The sequence below is a fragment of the Protopterus annectens genome, chromosome 17.part0 (genome assembly GCF_019279795.1).
Source record: "Protopterus annectens isolate FY-2018-M chromosome 17.part0, PAN1.0, whole genome shotgun sequence".
NCBI lineage: Eukaryota > Metazoa > Chordata > Ceratodontiformes > Protopteridae > Protopterus > Protopterus annectens.
Window position 1 is genome coordinate 626652547 of NC_056751.1, and position 23675 is coordinate 626676221.

General features: G+C 40.0%; 1 protein-coding gene across 1 annotated transcript in view; it reads left to right on the plus strand.

Moving 5' to 3' along the window:
* Window positions 1-23675, plus strand: part of LOC122791482 (intestinal mucin-like protein) — an 82684-nt gene that overhangs the window by 10325 nt on the left and 48684 nt on the right. Inside the window, exon 2 of the mRNA XM_044059225.1 lies at window positions 9054-9177. Within this exon, the coding sequence (XP_043915160.1) occupies window positions 9054-9177 (124 nt within the window). The remainder of the gene's footprint in view (window positions 1-9053; window positions 9178-23675) is intronic.

A 23675-nucleotide genomic window follows, 5' to 3' on the forward strand; every position in this document is an offset into this window, starting at 1 on the left:
AAAATTTCCCTTTTCTACAATGAAGTGCGATCTCAGAGTTGGTATATTTATGTAGCGGGGGTGTGGGGGGGGGGTGCAGTGTGTTGAGCTAAGTTTTTTTTTTAGTTTTTTTTTTTTTTTTTGTATTATATTTTCGATGTTTCAAACTTCACTCATATGTTGTCGAACATATGAGGTTCAAAGTTTTGAAACAACAAATATATAATATAGACCCCAGCATTCACACTGGCACATCACACACTGCTTGTGCACTGTATTCAGCTTTCAGTGCATGCACAAACATGAAAAACATTCACCAGACTAATACTGCCTGCCCAACTTAGACAGTGTAAACATGTCAGGCCCAAAAGAGGCAGGGAGTTCAGCCACAGTAAAATTAGCTCCCCTTTATCTTTTTCGATCCTCACAGCATCAGTCATCACAACCAGTATAGATGCTAGCAGGAAAATCTTCAGGTGAGACTGCAATCCCACTCCTCCACTGGTTGACATGGCAGGCAGTGGTAGAGACAGCAGGAGAACAAATGGGCTATTAAAAAGTCTGGAAGGGGTTAATGCTTAGAATCCTGTTACAAGTCCAAGACTCCATTCTGTCAAGAGTCCTGCAACTTCACAAATTTAAGTTTGATTAATACTTTAAAGACATGGCACTTTGAAATCTGTTACATGCTGAACACATTTTTGCAGGGTCTGATGTGAGGGCTGTGCCAGCATACCCTTGTTGCTTATATATAAATAACTCTGAGATCATTTACATTAGTCTCTGGGGTATGATAAATTTGAACTTAGTTCATGTTTACCCCTAATTGCAATTAAATTGTTGAAGCTGTAAGGTTGACAGCTTGGAGTCAAACATATAATAGGTTTCCCTAATGCTTGGCTTGTATAGTAAGATCAACATGGGGAAAAATGTTCAAACACATGAAGAGTCACATTGTTATTAGGTGAAGGCCTTTTGAAATCCGCTTTTGAGCAGTTGTTAGAAATGAAACAGATATACCGCCACAATATATCATTTTCTTAAAGAACTTTTCTAGGCAGAGTATGAAAACATGAAGGTTTCTTGCATTCTTACTGGTAGGTTTGATACTGTGAATGTTTCTCCTTGCTTTTTTGTTTTTTACTTTTTTTTTCTGACAAATTAAGAAGCAGCCTGAGAGATTATTTCTGTGAACATTATGACCATTAGCTGCTGGTGTCTTTTTGTCCTTAAACCGGGCACCATTACTCGCAGCTATGTTTTCAATACAGGAAGGGATTTTGCCAGTGTTGGATGTTTTAGATTATCCTTTGCTTTGTCTGCTATTGTGTCTCTTAATTTTCTGAAACAATACAAGAATCATTTAAAGTATCAAAACTTTCAAGCAGAAAAATTAGTAAATGACAAAATTAATGGAAAACTATTTCAGAGTTCTGTTGATAGTATAAAATTAACATGATAGTCCTAATAGTTTGAATACCCACCTTAGTGCTTATTACTTCACTGTCTCATCTACTAACTCCCATGAGTGGGGACCTCAGCCATTTAATTTAAAAATATTTGATAAATGTTGGTTGGTATTTTCCAAAGTATCAGGGTCTTAATTATATTGTTTCTTGACCATGTATAGGATAATAATTACATAAAAAAATCCTATTTGTGAAGGATAAAGCAGGAATGTGGTAGCAAATAAGAAACTACAACTAAAAACATATGATGAAATTTCTGACTTAAGTACTCCTGAAAACTTTTTTTAATGATGGACATACCATAAAAGCAAGCTTAAAACTATTCTGTTTATAAATTATAAAAAAGGAAAAAAATAAAAAAGAACTGTAGGATATTTGCTCACTATTAAGTTCAGATGGCGATCATGTGATGCATATCACCGTTTCCCTTTAATTTATTTAGCTTTCATTAATTCATTATGATTCATGAGTGCATGCCTGTCTTCAGAGTTGACCTCTTAACTTTTACAATGTTGAGGTTCGTACAGTATGTTCAGAAAGCTAAAGGAAATTGAATGGTTGTCAACAGGATAAAGGTAAATTACAATCAGTGCCTTATTGACAAAATCATTCTGTTAACCACTATAGTTTGCTCATAAAGATGTTTGAATGCTGTGAGTAACAGAGTAACATCAAAACTGACAGCTCCTTTGAGGTCTAGAAATGATTGTGTGATTCTAGGCTGCCATTATATTCCAGGAGACATTGGGGCACTTAGTAGTCAGTGTATTAATTACATCTTAATGGTTATATGGCTGCGGGTTGTATTCTTCCAATAATTTAGTTATAATGGTGGAGATTAGGAAGAATTTTAATTACATTGACCATGATGCAGCAAATCATAGTAGCTATAAATTATAAAGTGTGACAATATATTTATTTATTGAAGTTTTATAACTTGGATAACTAGACAGCTCATCAAATCAAAGAGGGAAAGACAGAAAATATGCTGGGAAAATGAGGAAACATGTAAAAGTGCATACGGTGCCAAATAATAGGCAATGTTCATAGGTTCGTAGGTTCATAGGTAGGTACTAGGCTATCGGCCCAAGGGCCTACGTAAGCCTAGCCAACAAGGTTCCATGGCTTACACCACCCAAGAAAGTTATTTTCCTGTGCCACTGTCGATCAGAGACACAGAAGTGTATTTCCTATTTCCCATCCACTCTTCAAGATTTTTCTTGAAGAGTGCTAATGAAGAACTTTGCTTGACATAGATGGGTAGCTTGTTCCAGAGTATAGGAAGTCTCTGGGACAGGAATCTATCCCTCCAGCGTGTCCTGTTTATTGTGGTGACAAGGTTTAGGTCCCTAGAGCATGTAGCTCAGAGGGATTGGGATTTCTTTAGGTGTAGCATATCCAACAGCTCTGGGTTTGACATAGCTTTATATGTTAGGCAGAGATCACCTCAGAGAAGGTGATATGCTATGGAGTAAAGCTGGAGTTTTTTTGAGGCGGTCAGTGTAGGCCATTTGTTTGAGGCCAGTAATCCTCTTTCTGAGGTACTTCTGTGGCCTTTCCAGTTGCTGCAGATGTCTTGTGAGGTACATTCCAAAAGGGGTGTCGTACTCTATAATGGGTCTAATGAGTGTTGTGTAGAGGGGAACAATGACCTCTGTTTTCCTGGATGAGAACCCTTTTTATGATGAGGTGTGCCACATAGAAGGACTTTCTGACTACTGTGGCGATGTGACTATCAAAGGAGAGACTACTATCCACCTGGGTCCCAAGGTCTCTTATCACGCACTCAGTGTTAAGTAGATGTTGCCTATGTGGTAGTTCATGGGTACAGAGTTTTTACCAAAGGGGATGACACTGCACTTTTTGGCATTGAGCTTGAGGCCATGGCTCTGACACCAGGCATCTGTCTCAGTGAGGCCCTTCTGTAGTATGTACACATCATTTGGGGACTTGACTATGGCTCCTAGTTTGCAGTCATCTGCGAACTTCATTAGCCAGAGGCCTTCGGTGTTAGCCTGTACTTCAGAGATGAAGATACCAAACAGGAGAGGTCCTAGGACGGAATCCTGTGGTACTCCACTTGTCACTGCTTTGAGGTCAGATTTGGAGTCTGCAACTTTTACAGTGTGGGTTCTGTCAGATAGCCAGTTGGCAACCCATCTTGTGATGTAGGGATTTATACCTAGTTTAGTGAGCTTAGCTATATTTCCAGAATGGGGGATGGTGTCAAAAGCCTTGGCGGGGTCAAAATAGGCTGTGTGAACCACCTTACCCTCATCCACGGCTTTGGTGACTGCCTCAAAGAAGTCAATCAGGTTCAGGAGGCATGATCTGCCTTTCACAAACCCGAACTGGGTGGGATCCAGAGTTTGGAGTTACCAATGTCTTTGTTTATGAGTTCCATGATGATACATTCCATGGCGTTGCAGACCAGGCTCATCAGGCTAATAGGTTGATAGTTCCTGGGATCAGTGGTGGCTCCCCCTTTGTGAAGTGGGATAACTGTTGCTGTGTGCCATTCAGTGGGCACAAAGCCTGATGCGAGGCTATTATTGAACATGGTGCTTAAGTGGGGAGCCAGTTCGTTCTGAAGTTCGTGTAAAACGTAGCTTGGGATGTTGTCCGGTCCCATGGATGCTGTGTTTTTGGCTTTAGAGAGTGCAGCTTTTACCTGCGTAGTTGTGATTACAGGGACTCTGCAGAGATGCTTGTATAGATATAAGCCCTTTAGGGGGGTGAGAGGGGGGAAAAGTTAGCACTGAACCTATCTGTCAGGATGTTGGCAATATCAGTTGGTTCTGTAATTTCCGTGCCTTTGTGCTGTAACTCAGAGCAGATCTGGGTGTTGCCATCTAGATTCTTGACATAGCTACAGAATGCTTTGTGGTTGTCCTTGGATTTAGTGGTGATTTTTTGTAGCTAGCTTTGGAGGATCTTATAAGGGATCTCAGCTTCTTACTGAGGCTGACCAGGGAGCTCCTCCACTCATGGGATTTTACTCTCTTTTGCAACAGTTTCTTCCTTTTGTTGTACAGTTTGTTTATGGCAGGGGACCACCAGATTGGCTTCCTGTTTTTGGAGGATAGCATCTTGGTTCTGTTTGGGATAGCATGATCCATGCACTCGTGTAAGTGCTTATAGAGTGCATTTGTGTAGGATTCAGCAGTTGTAACTGCATTGTCCATCTACATGGGGTGTCATGAAGTTCACCACTTCTGTCTTAAGAAACATGAAGTTGGCTTTGGATACATTTTTTACCATGGTTTCCTTAATAGGGGGTGGGGGCAGGATGTGGATAGCAAGGGTTATAAGCTTATGGTCGGATCGGACCAATGAGGAGTTGACTTCAGGTCTGGAACAACGGTCACTAATGCTGCTAATGACTAGGTCTAGGATATTGTTGCCCCTGGTGGGGGTGTGGATAAGTTGATCTAGGGCATTGGAGTTTATGAATTCCATAAAGCGTTGAGCTAAGGATTTGGTACACGAGTAGTTTTCCCAGTTAATGGTGGGGTAGTTGAAGTCACCCATTATTAGGGTGTTTGGTTGAACCCTAATATTTTCCAGTACATCAAGAAAAGAGGAGTGGGAATCCTGGGGCATGGTGGGGGATCTGTAGCAAGCTACAATTTGGATTGCAGTTTTGCCCAGAGTTAGTTGCACTTGGATAACCTCGGATGCATTATGCTGAGCAACTAGCCTGGAGGTGTGGATATCCTTAATGAATATGGACACACCTCCACCTTTGGTGTTCGGTCCAGGTTACATGGCCGAAAAGTGTGGTATGAGTTATAGCCTGGTAGTGCAGGGGTGCTCTCTGGAGCCTTTAACCAGGTCTCAGTCACTGCACAGATATCAATGTTCTCCATTTTAAGGAGTGCCTCGAGTGAGTACATTTTGAGATTTAGACTTCTAGCATTAAGTAGCATTACCATCAGTTTTTGCTTGCCTGTTCCTGTTATGGTGGTAAATTTGTTATTTGAACCCTGCCTAAAAAAGGCACTACAGGGGCAGCAAGAGCCTTAGCCAGTATCCGGAATCCCAGAGGCGACAGGTGCAGGCAGTCTGTGGCAAAGCATTGTGGTCTGTCTACCATGTCATCCCAAGCAGACAGATACTGGATCCCCTTAGAATGACACCAGAAGCTTAGCCAATTGTTGAAGTCAATCATTTTGTCCTTGTACTGCGGTATCATTCTGGGCAATGGCAAAATGCTACTCAGGGCTAGGGTCATACCTGCCTGGGCTACAAGATCAGAGAGCTCTTCCATGTCTCTTTTCATGTAGTCCAGGGCGGTACGTCTCAGGTCATTCACACCAACATGGACAATGACAGAGTCATATTTGTACTTGTTGTGGAGTGACCTGAGTGCATGGGTTATGTGGCGGATCCTGGCACCCGACAGGCAGCTGACAGTAACCTTCTCCTTGTTTAGCCTGGTGAGTGAGACATCAGTGTGCCTGACTATAGAGTCACCTATGACTAGTGTGTTGGGTACGTTGTTTTGCCTTATTGGCTGTGGCTGAGTGGCACACTGAGTCTGTGGGCTATGTGTCATTTGGGTTGTGTTAGGAGATGGAGGTTGCTTGCATTTCTGCTTTGGAGGTCTCTGTTGCTTAGACAGATTATTATTGAGAGCCTCTGTGAATGTTTTTGTGTTACTATGTGTGGATTTTGGTAGTGTAGATTTAGTGAGACTATGTGATGAGTGTGGTGAGGTGCAAATGTTTACCTTCTCCTCATGACTGTCAAGTTCAGTCTTGGTTGGAGAGAGCTTTACCTCCAGTTTGGCTAGATAAGTGCATCTCTCACAGGTTGTAGTGTTGGGTGGTAGGAGGAGAAGGTTGTCTGTGTACATGAGGCAATTTCTACATTACCTCAAGATGCCCAGATTCATCAGATAGACAGGATTAAATGTAGGATTAAAAGTAAAAACAAAACTATTCCAGGATTTCTGCAGTTAATGTAAGCTTTATATTGTGCACATTCTTATTGGTATATGATATTAAATATTATTCCTACTTGAATTATTAATCAGCTTTGGTAATCAAGAACCCAAAGAGGTAAAAGCAAGGGGGTATAGTTACTGCTTAGTAGAAGGCTACACAATATTCAGTCATGTAATACTGAAACAGCAGAAAAACATAATTTTTAACTCTTACACTGCCTTTGTTGTTTGCCAGAAACAGACTTTCAAGGCTGTGGGTGTCAGTAAATCAGGCAAATATATTCATATGAATTTCTAAAGGTTACCACAAAGTATACACAATGTGTACACCTCAAGGTAACCTGTGGAATTCAGAGACAACCCTGCCAAGTGCTTTTGCATGAAGACCTACAGCCCCACAGTGGGCTGTGTTTGTGGCCACGCTAGATGCTAATGAGGCAGTACACAAGACAGGCATATTTCACCATGTGCCTTTCCCTGGAGCTGCCTGAGGTAAGTCATCTATGCTGTACGATTCATGGAATCAATTAGCTGTGTAAATTAGAACACAGCTAATAGGCTGTGTTCTTCCATGCTAGTAGAGGTAAGGGTTGGGAGGGTGGCCTAATGGTTAAGGTGTTTGCCTTACAAACACAAGGTGCAGGACTTGAGTCTCACAAGGGATAATTGGCTAGGCTTAAAATGGCTCACAAGGGCAGTAAGCTTAGTACTAATCTATGAACCTATGAACCTATGTTTCATGGTATGGTAGTTTTAGGACATATTTGTTTGAGTGTATGTGAGGGGTTGCATGTCTGAATGCGAGTATGCTTTGGAGGTAGCAGCACTGGAGTTAGTAGAGGTAATTAGGCAAGTGTGTGTGTGTGTGTGTGTGTGTGTGTGTGTGTGTGTGTGTGTGTGTGTGTGTGCACGTGCATGTATGTTGTAGTGGCTGTCATACTTCCACACACCCTAGACTAATGAGCAGAGCCTGAAACATTGGGTGGTGGGATCCACTAGCCACAAGGGGTACCTCTTTAAATGTGTGCCTGAGTATCACTTCAACAGAATGGAGATCAGGGTGGTAGCCATTATCCACCAGGGATACCTCTTTAAATGCGTACCTAAGTGATACTTAAACAGAATGGGGATTGTGGTGGGAGAGCCCCTATGGATGCCTCTTGAAATGCAGGTTCAAGTGGCACTTAAACGGAACATGGATCAGCAGTGGTAGGAACCATTAGCCACCAGGGATACCTCTTTAAATGTGAGCCTGGATGGCACTAAAACATGTTAGAGACCAGGGTGGAGGGAATCAGTAGACACTAAGGATACCTCATTAAATTCATGCCCAAGTACCACTTAAACAAAACAGGGATCTAAGGTGAGAGAAAAAAAATAGCCACCAGGGAAAAGTTTTTAGTTGTGTCTTAATGGCACACAGGGTCATTGGGAACACTAGACACCAGGGATTACTGTGCACAATGTGGATGTACAGCACTTAAACACAACATGTGTGTGGAAGAGAACATAAGACACCAGGGATTATTGTGCAAAATGTACCTCAGTGGTACTTTAAACATAACGTAAGTCATAGGAGAGACACTACATACCAGGTATAACATTTGAAAATAAGTAAATAAAAATAAAATATATTGCATACAAAGGGGGAAGGGATTAGAACACTGTGCCTTTGGCTCCTGAGACCCCAGCATTAGCCCAATGCATTAGCTGATACATTAGAGTAGTAGGTATTTTCTAAAATATATTCAGGATCTCGAGTATCATGCAATACCTGCAATACCTGCAACATTTTGTGATACATGATGGAAAGGGACAGGAAATGCTAAGCATACTTCTCAACTTGATGGAACAGATGGAGAGTCACTAGGACAGAAGCCTATGTGCTCACATGTATTTACTGAAGCAAATGAAGTGCAAAAGTTGAATTTCTGCCATTATGAACTGATGTAATCATCTGTGAATTACCAGGGCAGGGACAAAATGAGATATTGTGGGCGCTCTGACAACAGGGACAGGTATGGTGGATGTGGTGTGTTTAGTTTATTGTGTGCTTGTGAGTGGGAGAGTAACGGAGGGGTGCCAGTGCCAATAAGATGCAGACACCACTATTAACTACCAGAGAAAAGTGTTGATCTGCACTCGAGGTAGTTAACAGCAATTCATAGACAAGCAAATTAGCCAACAATTAAGTCTTTCCTCATTGCAGCTAATGTGTCTAAGAATCACAAAATACCACACTGCAGAAAGAGGATTTTACTGCAGCCCTTAATGCAAGAATGAGACATCTTAATTAATCCTTAGTATTGTGTCTGTTGTGGAATATCCACATATTCAAAAGTCAGTGTTATAAAATGTGTGTTTTTGTATAATTAGTAATTATGAATAGTCTAAATTGTGTTAATACACTGTGTTCCTGAAGCAATAAGTCTTGTCCAGATATCTAATATATATTTATGATTGCCTTTAACAGGGCTCAGTTGTACCAGCTCCAGACCACTGCTGTAAAATATGTAAGTTAACTATAAATACAAATTGTCTGCTTTTTGATATTATTATTCATATTATTGCATAATTCTATAAGAGTAATTCTGTTTCTCAAGCATATAAGTTTTAATAACATTCAAACTCAACATTAACTAATTTTATTCCAATAGGCACTCCAAAACCAAAGAACTGTGAACTTCATTCGACTATTAACTACATCAGCCAAAATGGATGCCAGAGTAAAGTACCAGTTAACGTAACATCTTGCCAGGGAAGTTGTGGCACGTACTCTATGTAAGGACCATGCTGGTTGTATGCAATTATTAAATATCTGAATTATTAACCTCACTGATACAGCATTGTTGTGCAAGGATTTCATACTATATATGCCTCTTACATACAGGTACACAATGTGTAGACACTCTAACGTGCTATAACTATATGACAGCGTCTCATTTAATTTGATATATTTGGTTTTGGTGTGGTAGACATTTACCAGAAAAATTTGTACAGACAGCATATTCCCTCTTCTTGAGTGTAAACTGTCTTCCTTCATCCACACAACCCCTTTTTTCCCCACTTTCCACATGTGGTCAGAGTGTCATTTCAACACTGATAATTATCTGTAACTAAGATTCACACTGCTGGGTAGCTAGCCCTGCTGCGGACATATTTGTATGTCATTGTAAACTGTCTTCCTTATTAGATTAAAAAAAATAGTATAATGCATGCAACAGAGTGATTCAGATATCTTCCTGAAAAGCAATAATAGGTTCATAGGTGAGTACTAGGCTAATGGCCCTGGAGCCTTTACAAACCTAGCCCATAGGATTACCCTGCCATCGTGCCACCCGACCTTAGTTCCCAGTGCTTCTGTCGAGTACAGCCACTGGAGTGATCCCCGGGGAGAATTTGCTATTTCCCATCCACTCATCAAGGTTTCTCTTGAAGAGGGCCAGTGAGATGTGCTGTTTGACATGTATGGGAAGTCTATTCCATAGCAAGGGCAGTCTCTGGGTTATGAACCTGTCCTTGCAGCACATTCTGTTGATTGTAGTAATGAGGTTGAGGTCACTGGAGCGTGTGGTGTGGAGGAATTGGGATTTCTTTAGATGTAGCATTTCTAACAGAGCTGGATCAGACATGGATTTGTATGTCAAGCAGAGATCGCCTCTAAGTAGGTGATATGAGACAGAGAATAGTTGGAGTTTTTTGAGTCTGTCCATATAGGACAAGTTTTTAAGGCCTAGGATCCTCTTTGTGAGATACTTTTGTGGCCTCTCTAGTTGTTGCAGGTGTCTAGTGAGGTACCTGAGAAATGGGGCATTGCGCTCGGTGATTGCCTTAATGAGGGAAGAGTAGAGGGAGACAATGACCTCTTTCTTCCTGGATGCAAAACCCTTAGTAATGAGATGTGTCACATAGAAGGACTTTCGCACCACAGTGGCAATGTGGTGATCAAAGGAGAGGCTGCTGTCAACCTGTGTTCCCAGATCGTGGTAATTCATAGGAACTGAGTTTTTCCCAAAGGGGATGACAACACATTTTTTGGCATTGAGCTTAAGGCCAGGCCTTTCTGTACAATGTCAACATCACTTGGGGAGTTAATAATAGCTCGCAACTTGCAACCATCTGCAAACTTTGTCAGCCAGAGACCCTTTGTGTTGGCCTGGACTTCAGAGAAGTAGATACCAAACAGGAGGGGACTTAGGACTGAACCCTGTGGGACTCCACTCATGACTGGACAGCAGTCTGACTTGGAGTCTGCTACTTTCACACTGTGGGTTCTATCTGTGAGCCAGTTTGCAACCCACCTAGTGATATAGGGGTTGATGCCTAGCTTAGTGAGTTTTTCTATGATTCCTGATTGGGGAATGATATCAAACGCCTTGGCCAGATCAAGGTAGGCTGTATGAACCACCTTGCCTTTATCCACAGCTGTGGTGACTGACTTCAAAAAGTCAACCAAGTTGAGCAGGCATGATCTACCCTTCACAAAATCAAACTGTGTGGAATCCAGAGTTTGAAGATTCTCTATATCCTTGTTTATTAGGTCCATGATGATGCGTTCCATAGCTTTACATATCAGACTCATCAGGCTAATGGGGCAATAGTTCCTAGGGGCTGTAGTTGCTCCTCCTTTGTGGAGAGGGATGACTGTAGCAGTGCACCATTCGGTAGGGACAAAGCCTGAGGTGAGGCTGTGACTGAACAAGGCACACAGGTGAGGTGCCAGTTCACTCTGTAGTTAATGTAGAACACAGCCAGGGATATTGTCAGGTCCCATGGAAGCTGTATTCTTGGCCTTGGACAGTGCTGTTTTAACCTGTGCAGCAGTAATACTGGGTGCCTGGTAATCTACTGGTATTGTGATTGGTCCTTTGGGGGGAGTAAAGTTGGCACTGAATCTGTCAGCCAGTATACTGGCAATATCTGTTGGCTCGGTATAGGAGGTACCATTGTGCAGTAGCTCAGAGCAAATCTGGGTATTGCCACAGAGATTCTTTACATAACTATAGAAGGCCTTGTGGTTGTCTTTACTATCTGTTGCAATTCTGTTTTCATAGCTAGCTTCAGAGGATTTGATGAGGGATCTCAACTTTTTGTTGAGGCTGATAAGGGAGTTTTTCCAGTCTTGGGACTTCACCTTATTCCGCTTCAGTTTCCTCCTTCTGTTGTAGAGTTTGTTTATGGCAGGTGACCACCAGATTGGCTTCCTTTTTTTGGAGGAGAGTGTCTTGGTTCTATTGGGTATGGTGAGATCCATGCATTTGTGTACGTGTTTGTACAGTGCATTGGTGTATGATTCGGCAGTCATGAAACTATTCTCCATTTGCATGGGTGCCATGAAGTTAACACCTCTGTTTTTAGGAGCCCAAAGTTAGCTTTGGAGAAGTTTTTCGGAGTGGTTACATTTGTGTGTGTGTGTGGGGGGGGGGGATTTCCAGGGTGATTAGTTTGTGGTCAGATCTAGCCAGGGAGGAGTTAACTATTGGTGTAGAGCAACGGTCACCCATGTTAGTAATGACTAGGTCAAGGATGTTGCTACCTCTACTGGGGGTAAGAAGGAGCTGTTCCAGGGCATTTGAATTATGAATTCCAGGAAACGTTGGGCAAGTGTATTGGTACAGGAGTAGTTTTCCCAGTTAATGGAGGGGTAGTTGAAGTCGCCCAGTATGAGAGTGTTAGGTTGGACCCTAATATTCTTCAATGTGCAACATGAACATGGAGTGTGAGTCTTGGGACATTGTTGAGGACCTATAGAAGGCTATGACCTGAATCACTGTCTTACCCAGTGTTAGCTGCACCTGAAGTATCTCTGATGCGTTATGTTGGGCTACCAGTCTGGAGGTGTGCGCATCCTTTATGAATATGGAAACACCACCACCTTTGGAGCTTCGGTCCAAGTTCTGGGGCCGAAAGGTGTAGAATGAGTTATAGCCTGGTAGTGCAGGGGTGCATTCTGCTGCCTTGAACCAGGTCTCTGTTACAGCACAAATGTTGATGTTCCCCATTTTAAGGAGTGCTTCGAGTGAGTGCATTTTCAGATTTAGACATCTAGCATTGAGCAGCATGACCCTCAGATTGCATTTGTTTGTAGCTGTTACAGTGGTAATTTTGTCTTTGGAACACTGCATAAAAGAAGGCACTATAGGGGTGAAGAGCCTTGGCCAGTATCCAGAAGCCCAAGGGTGACAGATGCAGGCCATCTCTGACAAAGAATCGAGGTCTGTTAATCATGTCATCCCAGGCAGACAGATACTGGATCCTCTTAGAATGACATCAGAAACTTAGCCAATTGTTGAAATCGATCATTTTCTGTTTGTAATGTGGTATCATTCTGGGTGATGGTAGGATGCTGCTCAGGACTAGGGTCATACCCGCCTGGGCTACATAATCTGAGAGCTCCTCCATGTCTCTTTTCATGTAGTCCAGGGAGGTATGTCTCAAGTCATTCACACCGACATGTACAAAGACAGAGTCATATTTGTACCTGTTGTTGAGGGGCCTGAGTGTGTGCGTTATGTGGTGGATCCTGACACCTGACAGGCAGCCGACTGTTACTTTCTCCTTAGTCAACCTAGTGAGTGGGACATGTGTGCCTCACTATCAAGTCACCTATGACTAGTGTGTTGGACATGCTGTTCTGCCTTAGGGCCTTTGATTGAGTGGCACACTGTTTAGGAGAGTTATGTGTCTCGTGATTAGTGTTGTGTTGTGGTGGTGGAGTGCATTTTTGCCTTTCAGGTCTCTGCTGTTTGGGTAGATTTTTAAGAGCCTCCGCAAATGTGGGTATGTGGTTTGTGTTTTTATGTGAAGGCAGTGCTGGTGTGTATTCTGGAGGTCTATGTGTTCCATGTGGTGTGGTGCAAGTGTTGACCTTCTCCTCTTGACTAGCTAGTTCGGTCTTGGCTGGAGAGTGCATGGCTTCCAATTTGGATATATAAATGCATCTCTCTCAAGACTGAGTGTTGGGAGGTAAGAGGAGAGGGTTGTCGGTGTACATGAGGCAGTTGCTACATTGCCTCAGGTTGCCCAAGTTCACCAGGTTAACAGGAGAAAGCACAGAGAACTGACCTTTAGACATGTCTGGATGGGTGGGTATTAGCAATAAGTACTGGAGCGGTTTACTTGTAGAACGTTTAGTGCTGGTAGCACTTTTTTGTGTTACAATAATTGCTACAAGAAGTTTGGTAAAGTGCTAGACTGATAAGCTAGTAAAAGTGCAGGAGAGGAGAGAACTAGCAGGTCTAAGTGAAAAATTGAAGAGCAGACTTTGGCACCACTCAGAAGCTACAAACAGTCCTGGATACAGCAAATCTGTATCTGGACTAGACTAGTTACAGGAAAGGTAGGAAACAAGCACAAACATGGGCTTTTAAACCAGAAAGTTAAAAGAGATGGAAAAACTGTCCAAACAGACAATAAACTACAATTTCTGGGCCAGAAACTACTCTTCTTGTGGTAGATAGGCTACCTAGTGCTTACCACTTCCACTGATAAGCTAGAAGGCTACCCTCCGACACAGAAAGACTTGGGGGGCTCAGAAGCTTGCAAACAGTCCTGGATATAGCAAATCTGTATCTGGACTAGACTAGTTACAGGAAAGGTGGGAAACAAACGCAAATGCAGGCTTTTAAACCAGAAGTTGAAAGAAATGGAAAAAAACTGCCCAATACGGCCAATAAACTTCACTTTCTGGGCCAGTAACCACTCCTCTTGTGGTAGACAGGCTACGTAGTGCTTACCACTCCCACTGATAAGCTAGAAGGCCTCCCTCCAATACAGATAGGCTTGGGGGCTCAGAAACTTACATACAGTCCTGGATACAGCAAATCTGTATCTGGACTAGACTAGTTACAGCAAAGGTGGGAAAAGAGCAAATGCAGGCTTTTTGACCAGGAAGTTGAAAGAGATGGAAAAACTGCCCAAACAGCCAATAAACTACAATTTCTGGGCCAGAAACCACTCCTCTTGTGGTATTACCGCTCCCACTGACAAGATAGAAGACTTCCCTCTGACACAGAAAGGCTAGGGGGCTCAGAAGCTTGCAAACAGTCCTGGATACAGCTAATCTGTATCTGGACTAGACTAGTTACAGGAAAGGTGGGAAACAAGTGCAAATGCAGCCTTTTAAACCAGAAGTTGAAAGAGATGGAAAAAAACTGCCCAACGACCAATAAACTACAAATTCTGGGAGCAGAAACCACTCCTCTCGGGGTTGGTAGGCTACCTGGTGCCTATCACTCCCACTGATAAGCTTGAAGGCTTCCCTCCGACACAGAAAGGCTTGAGGGGCTCAGAAGCTTACAAACAGTCCTGGATACAGCAAATCTCTATCTGGGCTAGACTAGTTACAGGAAAGGTAGGAAACAAACGCAAATGGGACCTTCTAAACCAGAAAGTTTTAAGAGATGGAAAAACTGCCCAAACGCCCAATAAACTACAATTTCTGGGCCAGAAACCACTCTTGTGGTAGGTAGGCTACCTAGTACTTACCACTCCCACTGATAAGCTAGAAGACTTCCCCTTCGACTATTTAGCTAAAAGTATGACGACAGATATAAATCATATTAGATTTGGTTTAAATATTCTTTATCAAGTTTTCAAAAATGTAAGAATGCATTCCAAAACAATATTTATACAACATGATGGCATTAATTAAGGAATGACTATAAACTGCTTACAAGAAACAAAAGCAGGCGATCATTGTTACAGCACAAATTCCTTTGCTCAAAGGTATAGTTATTTAGGTGAACCTCAGCCACATTAACTTCATTTTATTCTTGATTTCTGTCCACTGTTTAAATAATATGCACATACTTTTCTGGCTATATGATCTGTTAAAGTTAGAGTTTAATTTATAATATCTTTCTTGCTTCCTGAGTAACTTCAAAAATTCCTTTCTGATGTTGCTGTGTAATTTTACCTACTGTAGTTCCCATTCCTTGGGAGGAATAGAGTTTGGAACTGATGATAGTAAAAACGTCACTTGCTTGTCCTTCTTGTTCCTTCCTTCCTACGTAATATCTGTTATTCCTTCCCTAGAAAGCTCCAATGACAAATAGTTACTTTATTAAATATTCTCTGGAAATTATGCACCACATTGCTCTCATTTCTCTTATGTCATCTGGCATTCCTAAACATATGTTTCATTTATGTTTTTTGTTTTCTACATCTCCAATTTTTTTTCTCAGATGTCCTTCATTAAATAGCATCTTTGGCATAAAATCCTTTTGGTACCAGATATGCACCCATTTCTCAAGTGAAGTTTTGTTTTCCCAAACATACTGCCAGTGTGGTTATTAAAGAGAATCTCTTTTTTTTCCATCCCATCTGCAAGCGTTTTATAGCCATAGTGCTGTCCTACCTTTAAGCTTTTATGACCATAGTATTTTCTTATCTTTGAGTCTTGTAAATGACCCTTCCCTGCCTTTTAATGTGCTACTTGACCTCATCCAAGATAATAAAAAATAAAACTCTATCTGGTTGTAGCTTTTTACCTCATAATTTCCTTGCATAGTACATGATTCTGACTATATGTTAGCTACTGATTTCTTGGTAAGTTGAAATTATTAATTAACTCCAAAAGTTTTACCAAATTCAACCACTTCTTTGTATATTTGCTGACTATAACTCATTCTCAGTCTAAATTGCCTGCATTTTTTTCAGATTTGCCTGTTCTGTCTATAGTAATACATCTACCCCAATATAAATTTCTTACATGTGCCATACCTTGTTTGCAACTGTTAAGTCATTCATCCCATACTTTTCCACTTTTATCACTAAGTGATCCATGTTATCCCATTCGTTCACTCCTTTATTCACACTTACCCATTTTGTGATATACCTTAATGCTTGTGTGGGAAGATGGATTAATCCCTACCTACATACCTCTGCTATGTAACCCATATATCTTTTATGTAACATTTCTGCTACATTGTTTCCCTCTGATATGGTCTTTTATTTCTGTTTGTATTTTTATTAGACCAATATGAATCTAAGGAATAGATATTTACCTCACTAAGTAAAGGATAATTGGGAAAAAAGAATAATAGAAAGTACGTTTGTCCTATCTGTAAAATATTCATTCTGCAATACCCTTTTGCAAGCAAAGCTTTAACTTTCATGTCTAAGATGCCCACATTCCTATTAATAATACCTTAAAACAAAGAGTTAGAAGGTCACACTGAAAATCCAATCAGTAAAAACTAAATGAAAACTCCAACCAAGCTAGGACTTCCAATGAGTGACCTCCCAAACCTCCTGTAACAGAGGCAAATGGGATATATATGCAAATGACCCTTATGAACATCAGGTGTTTCAGCTATATGACGATTCTGATTGCCCATGACTTTTACGTTTGAAGTTGTTTTAATGGACAATTGCAGGCCATAAAACCAAATCCTACTAGCTATGGATATATTTCAACCTTATTATGACTTCATCAGCATAGCACAAGAAGTGTTTGACTAAGTATAAGAAACACAGGGTTGTTATACCCAGCTGATGTCCATTATCATTAGAGTGACTGCAAAATATCCCAACTAACAAATTAAAACAAAGAGTTAGGAGGCCACACTGAAAATCCAATCAGTAAAAACTAAATGAAAACTCCAGCCAAGCTAGAACTTCCAATGAGTGACCTCCCAAACCTCCTGTAACAGAGGCACATGGGATATATGTAAATGACCCTTATGAACATCAGGTGTTTCAGCTATATGGCGATTCTTATTGCCCATGACTTTTACATTTGAAGTTGTTTTAATGTACAATTTCAGGCCAATAAAGCCAAACTCCACTAGCTATGGATATGCATATTTCGGCCTTGTTATCCATAGCTAGTGGGGTTTGGCTTTATTGGCCTGAAATTATCCATTAAAACGACTTCAAATGTAAAAGTCATGGGCAATCAGAATCGCTATATAGCTGAAACACCTGATATTCATACGGGTCATTTGCATATATCCCATGTGCCTCTGTTACAGGAGGTTTGGGAGGTCACTCATTGGAAGTTCTAGCTTGGCTGGAGTTTTCATTTAGTTTTTACTGATTGGGTTTTCAGTGTGACCTTCTAACTCTTTGTTTTAATTTGTTAGTTGGGATATTTTGCAGTCATCCTGATGATAATGGACATCAGCTGGGTATAACAACCCTGTGTTTCTTATGCTTAGTCAAACACTATGCTTGTGCTATGGTGGTGAGGTCATATATTCCTTTCTCATGGCCTTGAACATACTTAGTAACATGTCTGCTAGTTCATCTCTCCTTATATAATTCCAAGGGCAACCTGTGTAGACCTGGAGCTTTACCATCTTTAATTCTTTTTCTGTAATGCATTTTCTGATTTCATTGCTTTTCAGTTTTATTATTATTTACATACGTGTATCATCTTAAAACCAAGTGCCTATGTCTACTTTCTGACACTCTTAAATAGAGACTTCATACAATCCCCTATACACTTGCTTAATCAAATCCTTATTGCTTAATCTGACACCACTGGCATCTGTAATTTCTTCAGTGTATTGCCCCATCTTTCTTTTTTAAATTCCCATGCGATATATTTGGCATTATTTTCCCTCTGTGTCCACCAGAGATTCTCCCTACTTAGGCATTCCACTTCCACTTATGAAGTCATGATACTTTCTAGTTCTTATTTTAGGATATTCATTCTGTTATGCCTTGGTCCCTCTACATACTTTCATTCCCTGACTGCCCTTGCAAATGTTACACTCTTTCCTCTTTTTGTCTTCATTTATATGCTTTCTTTGCCATAAGGAGTGCTCTAAAAGCACCCTTTGCCACATCCCACCAGAATATCCCCATATCTTGCTTTCCATTCTTATTATCTAGTATATTCAATATAGTTTTCTTTATTATGAGTCTATGAACACAAAGTTTTGCTCATATGTCCTTCATTTGCAGAATTAAAAGTGCCAACTCCTTTATCTTACATAATTGTTACCCAGTGTTGCATGTGTACTAATGCATGATCGGATATATATCAAGGTTCCATAGCTTACGCCACCCAAGAAAGTTATTTTCCTGTGCCACTGTCGAGCAGAGACACAGAAGTGATCTCCGGGGTGTATTTCCTATTTCCCATCCACTCATCAAGAGTTATCTTGAAGAGTGCAAATGAAAAACTTTGGTTGACATAGATGGGTAGCTTGTTCCAGAGTATAGGAAGTCTCTGGAACAGGAATCTATCCCTCCAGCATGTCCTGTTTATTGTGGTGACAAGGTTTAGGTCCCTAGAGCGTGTAGCTCGGAGGGATTGGGATTTCTTTAGGTGTAGCATGTCCAACAGCTCTGGGTTTGACATAGCTTTATATGTTAGGCAGAGATCACCTCAGAGTAGGCGATATGCTACGGCGTAAAGCTGGAGTTTTTTGAGGAGGTCAGTGTAGGGCATTTGTTTGAGGTCAGTAATCCTCTTTGTGAGGTACTTCTGTGGCCTTTCCAGCTGCTGCAGATGTCTTGTGAGGTACATTCCAAAAGGGGCGTACTCAATAATGGGTCTAATGAGTGACGAGTAGAGGGGAACAATGACCTCTTTTTTCCTGGATGAGAACCTTTTTATGATGAGGTGTGCCACATAGAAGGACTTCCTGACTACTGTGGCGATGTGACTATCTATATATATATATGGGTCTACTTCATTTGATCGAAAGACCATTTGACCTAAACCCATTTGATCAAAATTTCATTTGATCAAAAACCAGTATTCAAGGCATAAAACTGAGATTTGTCCCCCTTCCCAATGTCATGCGACCCTGGAGTTGGTATATATAGTTAGGGGGTGTGTGGGGGCACAACACCCCACATTAGGGGGTGTGGGGCAAAGCCCCCCCTCTATTTTCTTTAAAATCTGTACTTTTTGTTTTATTTTCTTCTTTTAAAGGAAACTAGGTGGGGGGCTTCGCCCCCAACACACCCCCATGTGGGGGGCTGTGCCCCCCACACCCCTCCTAACTATATATACCAACTTCAGGGTCGCACGACATTGGGGAGGGGGACAAATCCCAGTTTTATGCCTTGAATACTGGTTTTCGATCAAATAAAATTTCGATCAAATGGGTTTAGGTCAACTGGTCTTTCGATCACATGAAGTAGACCCATATATATATATATATATATATATATATATATATATATATATATATATATATATATATATATATATATATATATATATATACCGAAAGACAACATAACTGAAAGAGATTCGGCTGGGCATACTTGCGCGAAAGTGCTTTTCACCGAAAAATACTTCTGCGTAAGTATGCCTGTTGTGGAGATCGCATTACAGTGGGGATAAGGGAAAATTCCATTTTCCCCACTGTAGTGCAACCTCAGAGTGAGAATGTTTAAGTAGGGGGGTGTGGGGGGTGCAGGGGAGCTTGCCCCCCAGCAAAAACATAAAAGTAATGTTTTTTTTTTTTTTTTTTAAACGCACTTTAACAAAAGTGCTTTTTCATTGAAAGCGCTTTCGTTAAAGTGTGTTTGGTGATTGTGGATTCAGACTATTGAACTTTAGTTCAATAGTCCTAGATCCATATATATATCCTTAATGATAATCTGGTTTAACGTTACTTATATCTTTTGTCAAATGCCCTGATTCACCTAATTTGTGGGAAACATGTACCACCCTATCTGACCTCTATGAAAATGCATCCAAATGTCTATCTAGTCCTCTTGTTCTAAAGTATCTTTTAATTGTTGATTAACTTTAACATGGAACTCCACAGGATCTGTCTAGATGTGAGTCTACTGTGAGGTTAAAATCATCTCCTATAATTTATATGTATTCTTCAGGAACAGTATTTTCCAAAATTCTAAAATGTTCCTTTAAAAATTCTAGACTATCCTCATTTGCAGTGTAAACGCTGAAAAATGAGTTTTTTTTTTTTTTTTTTTTGCTCAAAGTCTCCTCCAAATTATCTATCTGCCTTGCACACTTGTCTTTATTTCTTCTGTAACCACCGTTATCTTCTGTGTATGAGTATCACTGCCTTCCACTGTCCTCTACCTGGTTTAAGGTCTGCTCTCAACATGTGGAATGCTTTTGTTTTAAATGTGAGTCTCATACTGTTCATTTTTTTTTTAATTTTTAACACCTGTCCCTTTTCTGTTTTTTTGCTTTTTTGACGACTTTGACTTAGAAAGCAGATTTATATTGAATTTTGGCACACTTGCCCCTAGGGGTTTGAATTTGGAAATGAATCTCACTTTGTAATTGTATGACTATGGAAGGCACCATGGTTCTTTAAAACTTTTTCGAATATTTTTAATTGATTAATTATTTAATTGATGTTCTTATAAAATATACTGCTTATTGTCATGAATTTATTCCTGTGAAGGCTTGTATAGCCGAGGTACCAGAAGACATTAAAATCTCTGCAGTTTCTTGGCTCCTGAGTGTGGTTGTTTTTTTGTATTACTTATGGGTTTTGGATATGTCTATTGAAGGAGCTGAGACGTTTCCAGTGATGGCAAATATTGGAAGAAATGTTAATGGTTTTCTTTTTGCCAACTTATTGCGTGAAAGGGAAGATAAGTTGGCTCGGTTTGATCCTTGGTTGTTTCCTGGCAATGATACATTTGATAAAAGGTATGACAAGCTGAAAAGACATGATTAAGGAAACTTCCTTATTCTATGATACTCGCCTTTTAGAAAAATATGTGAGCTTATCTGTGACACCTAGAGGTCTTCATGTGGACAAATTACCTGCTTTCCGGTTTGGGGAAGATGAGAAGGAGTTTTTGGATGAATGGAAAGCTGTTTCACTCCAGTGTACATTGGGCTGGCTTAAAATTTTAATAAAACGAAATTGGAAGGCTCTTGGGGCTATCCAACTTCAGATAGCAGAGGTACAGGAGACTTTATTAAAAGACTTTTCAAGTGAAAATTTCAACGCTACTATGAAGGACATTAAAGATGAAGTAGTGAAAGTTGAAAATGAAGTCATTCAGAGGAAGAAGAAAAAGTTGAATAAAGACATTAATGACTTTAAAAATAATTTGGTCTACTCTTGGCAACGCAAGCGTAAGAATGGTAGATTCCAAGTTAGAAATGCGGAAACAAGCTCCTGTAGTGGATGTGACTCCTCGGTTTCTTCAACTGACACTACTGCTAGCAAAAAAAGTGTCTCTTTTGAGAGAGTAGACTTGGTTGATGAACTGGAAGCATCGACTGATACAGAACAACAGAATAGAGGGAATTTTTGAGAGAACAATAAACGGAAGGGTAGAGCAAAGGGACGAAATAGAAGATACTGAATTACAGACTTTTTCTAATGAAGTCTTTTTCCTTTCTAGGTTTGGACTTTCTATTATTGAAAATGTAAGTGCTTTTGACTTACATGTAGTAAGTTTAAGTGATTTTAGTCTTACATTTGAAATGCAACAAGTATTATTGAAAGGTAGTAAATTTGTCCCTATGAAAATTCCTGCATTAGCTGATATTCTGTTGGATATCAAGCATTTCTGTCGAAAATTACATTTGAAAGCTTTTTTTAGCATACAAAATACTTCCAACATAATAGCTTTGAATGGTAATTATAGTTTGGATGAATCTCTCCTAGAACTTTCTATTTATGATTATGAAAATTTTGAAAGTGAAATTGTGGATGTTGATTCTACTGATGCTGCTTCTTTTGATTCTGATACAAGTCGTTTTTTCACTGGTTATGATAAGCTTGCTGTACCTTTGTTACCCAGCAAAAGTACTTTTTATCCACCTAAAAAATCAATGTCTTTGAACATTTTTGAAAATGTTTTGTGTAAAAAAGTTGAGGCTGAGTATGTTGAATTTATGAAACAATATAAAAAGTTTAATTTAGAGAAATCTGAATGGTTGGCCATTAAAGAAATGAGAAGTGTAACTGATAAATATGTATTTTCTCAAGCTGATAAAGGGGGTAATTGGGTGTTAATGGGGAAGTCACACTATTTAAAAATGGTGTTTGATTTATCTGATGAAAACACATATACTGAGCTGTGTAATAATCCAGTCTCTGATTTTAATGAGGCCCTTCTAGAGTTACTAGAAAGGGGTGAGAGATTGGGTTTCTTAACGCAGAAAGATGTGAGGAATTTGTTTATTTCTGCCCCTAAAGACCCATTCTTTTATGCACTTCCCAAAATCCATAAAAATATCATGGATCCTCCTGGCCGACCTATTGTTTCTAGTTGTGGTTGTTTTTTAGAACATGTTGGGATTTTGTTGGATAGCCTTTTGAAGAAAGAGCTGGGAAATGTTATTTCACACATTCAGAATACAAATGATTTTTGTAAATTGGTAAAAAAGTTGGAATGGGGTAAAGATTATTATTGGGCCACAGTTGACGTTAAGGCTTTATATACGAGCATTAAGACTTCCTGGGGCTTAGAAGCTATTAGCAAAATTTTGGGAGAAGGACCACGTTCATCCTTCATTACTTTGCTGCTTGAATTTGCTCTTACACATAATTACTTTTTATGTGAGAAAAAAAGTTTTCCTACAGAAAGAAGGTACAGCAATGGGGGCTAATTTTGCCCCAACTTATGCTATCCTGTTTATGTCCTATTTTGAAACAACTTTTATGTATACTCTGGAATTTTTTCACAAATCAGTCATTCTATATCATAGATATATAGATGATTGGATTTTTATATGTAAAGGCAACACTCTGAAATTTGGGAAATTTATAGATGTATTAAATCACAATAAGTTTGGGTTGGAATTTACTTTTCATGTAAATGTGAGTGTTATACAATTTTTGGATATTGAGTTGTACTTGGATATTTACAATAGGGTTCAGTTTAGACCTTTTAGGGAAAAAAACAGCAACCAATAATTTTTTGCATACTAGTAGTGCACATCACCTCACCTTATAGAGGCTCTTCCTTATGATGAATGTAAGCGTATTTTTGAGCATACATCTGAAAACTACCTTTTAAAGCAAGAGTTCTGTGATGTCAAAGCAAGACTTTTGGCTCGTGGGTACTCTGAAATTTCCATTAAGAGAGGTGAAAATAAGTTAGTCAAGAATAGTGACCGAGTTGATGGTAGATCTGTTCAGAGTTTAAGTAGGTCTACAGCTTTTTATTATGGGGATAATGTTGATCAGAAAATATTTTTTGTAACAAAGTTTTCCCCTTTTTCGCAAGTGTTAAAAAGTGCTGTGGATAACTTATGGCCTATTGTTTGCTCTAGTGATGAACTGGGCCATTTGTTCCCTAAGAAGGTTACCTTGTCTTATGGAAGATACCCTAATTTAAAAGAAATGCTTAGTTTAAAGTATAAT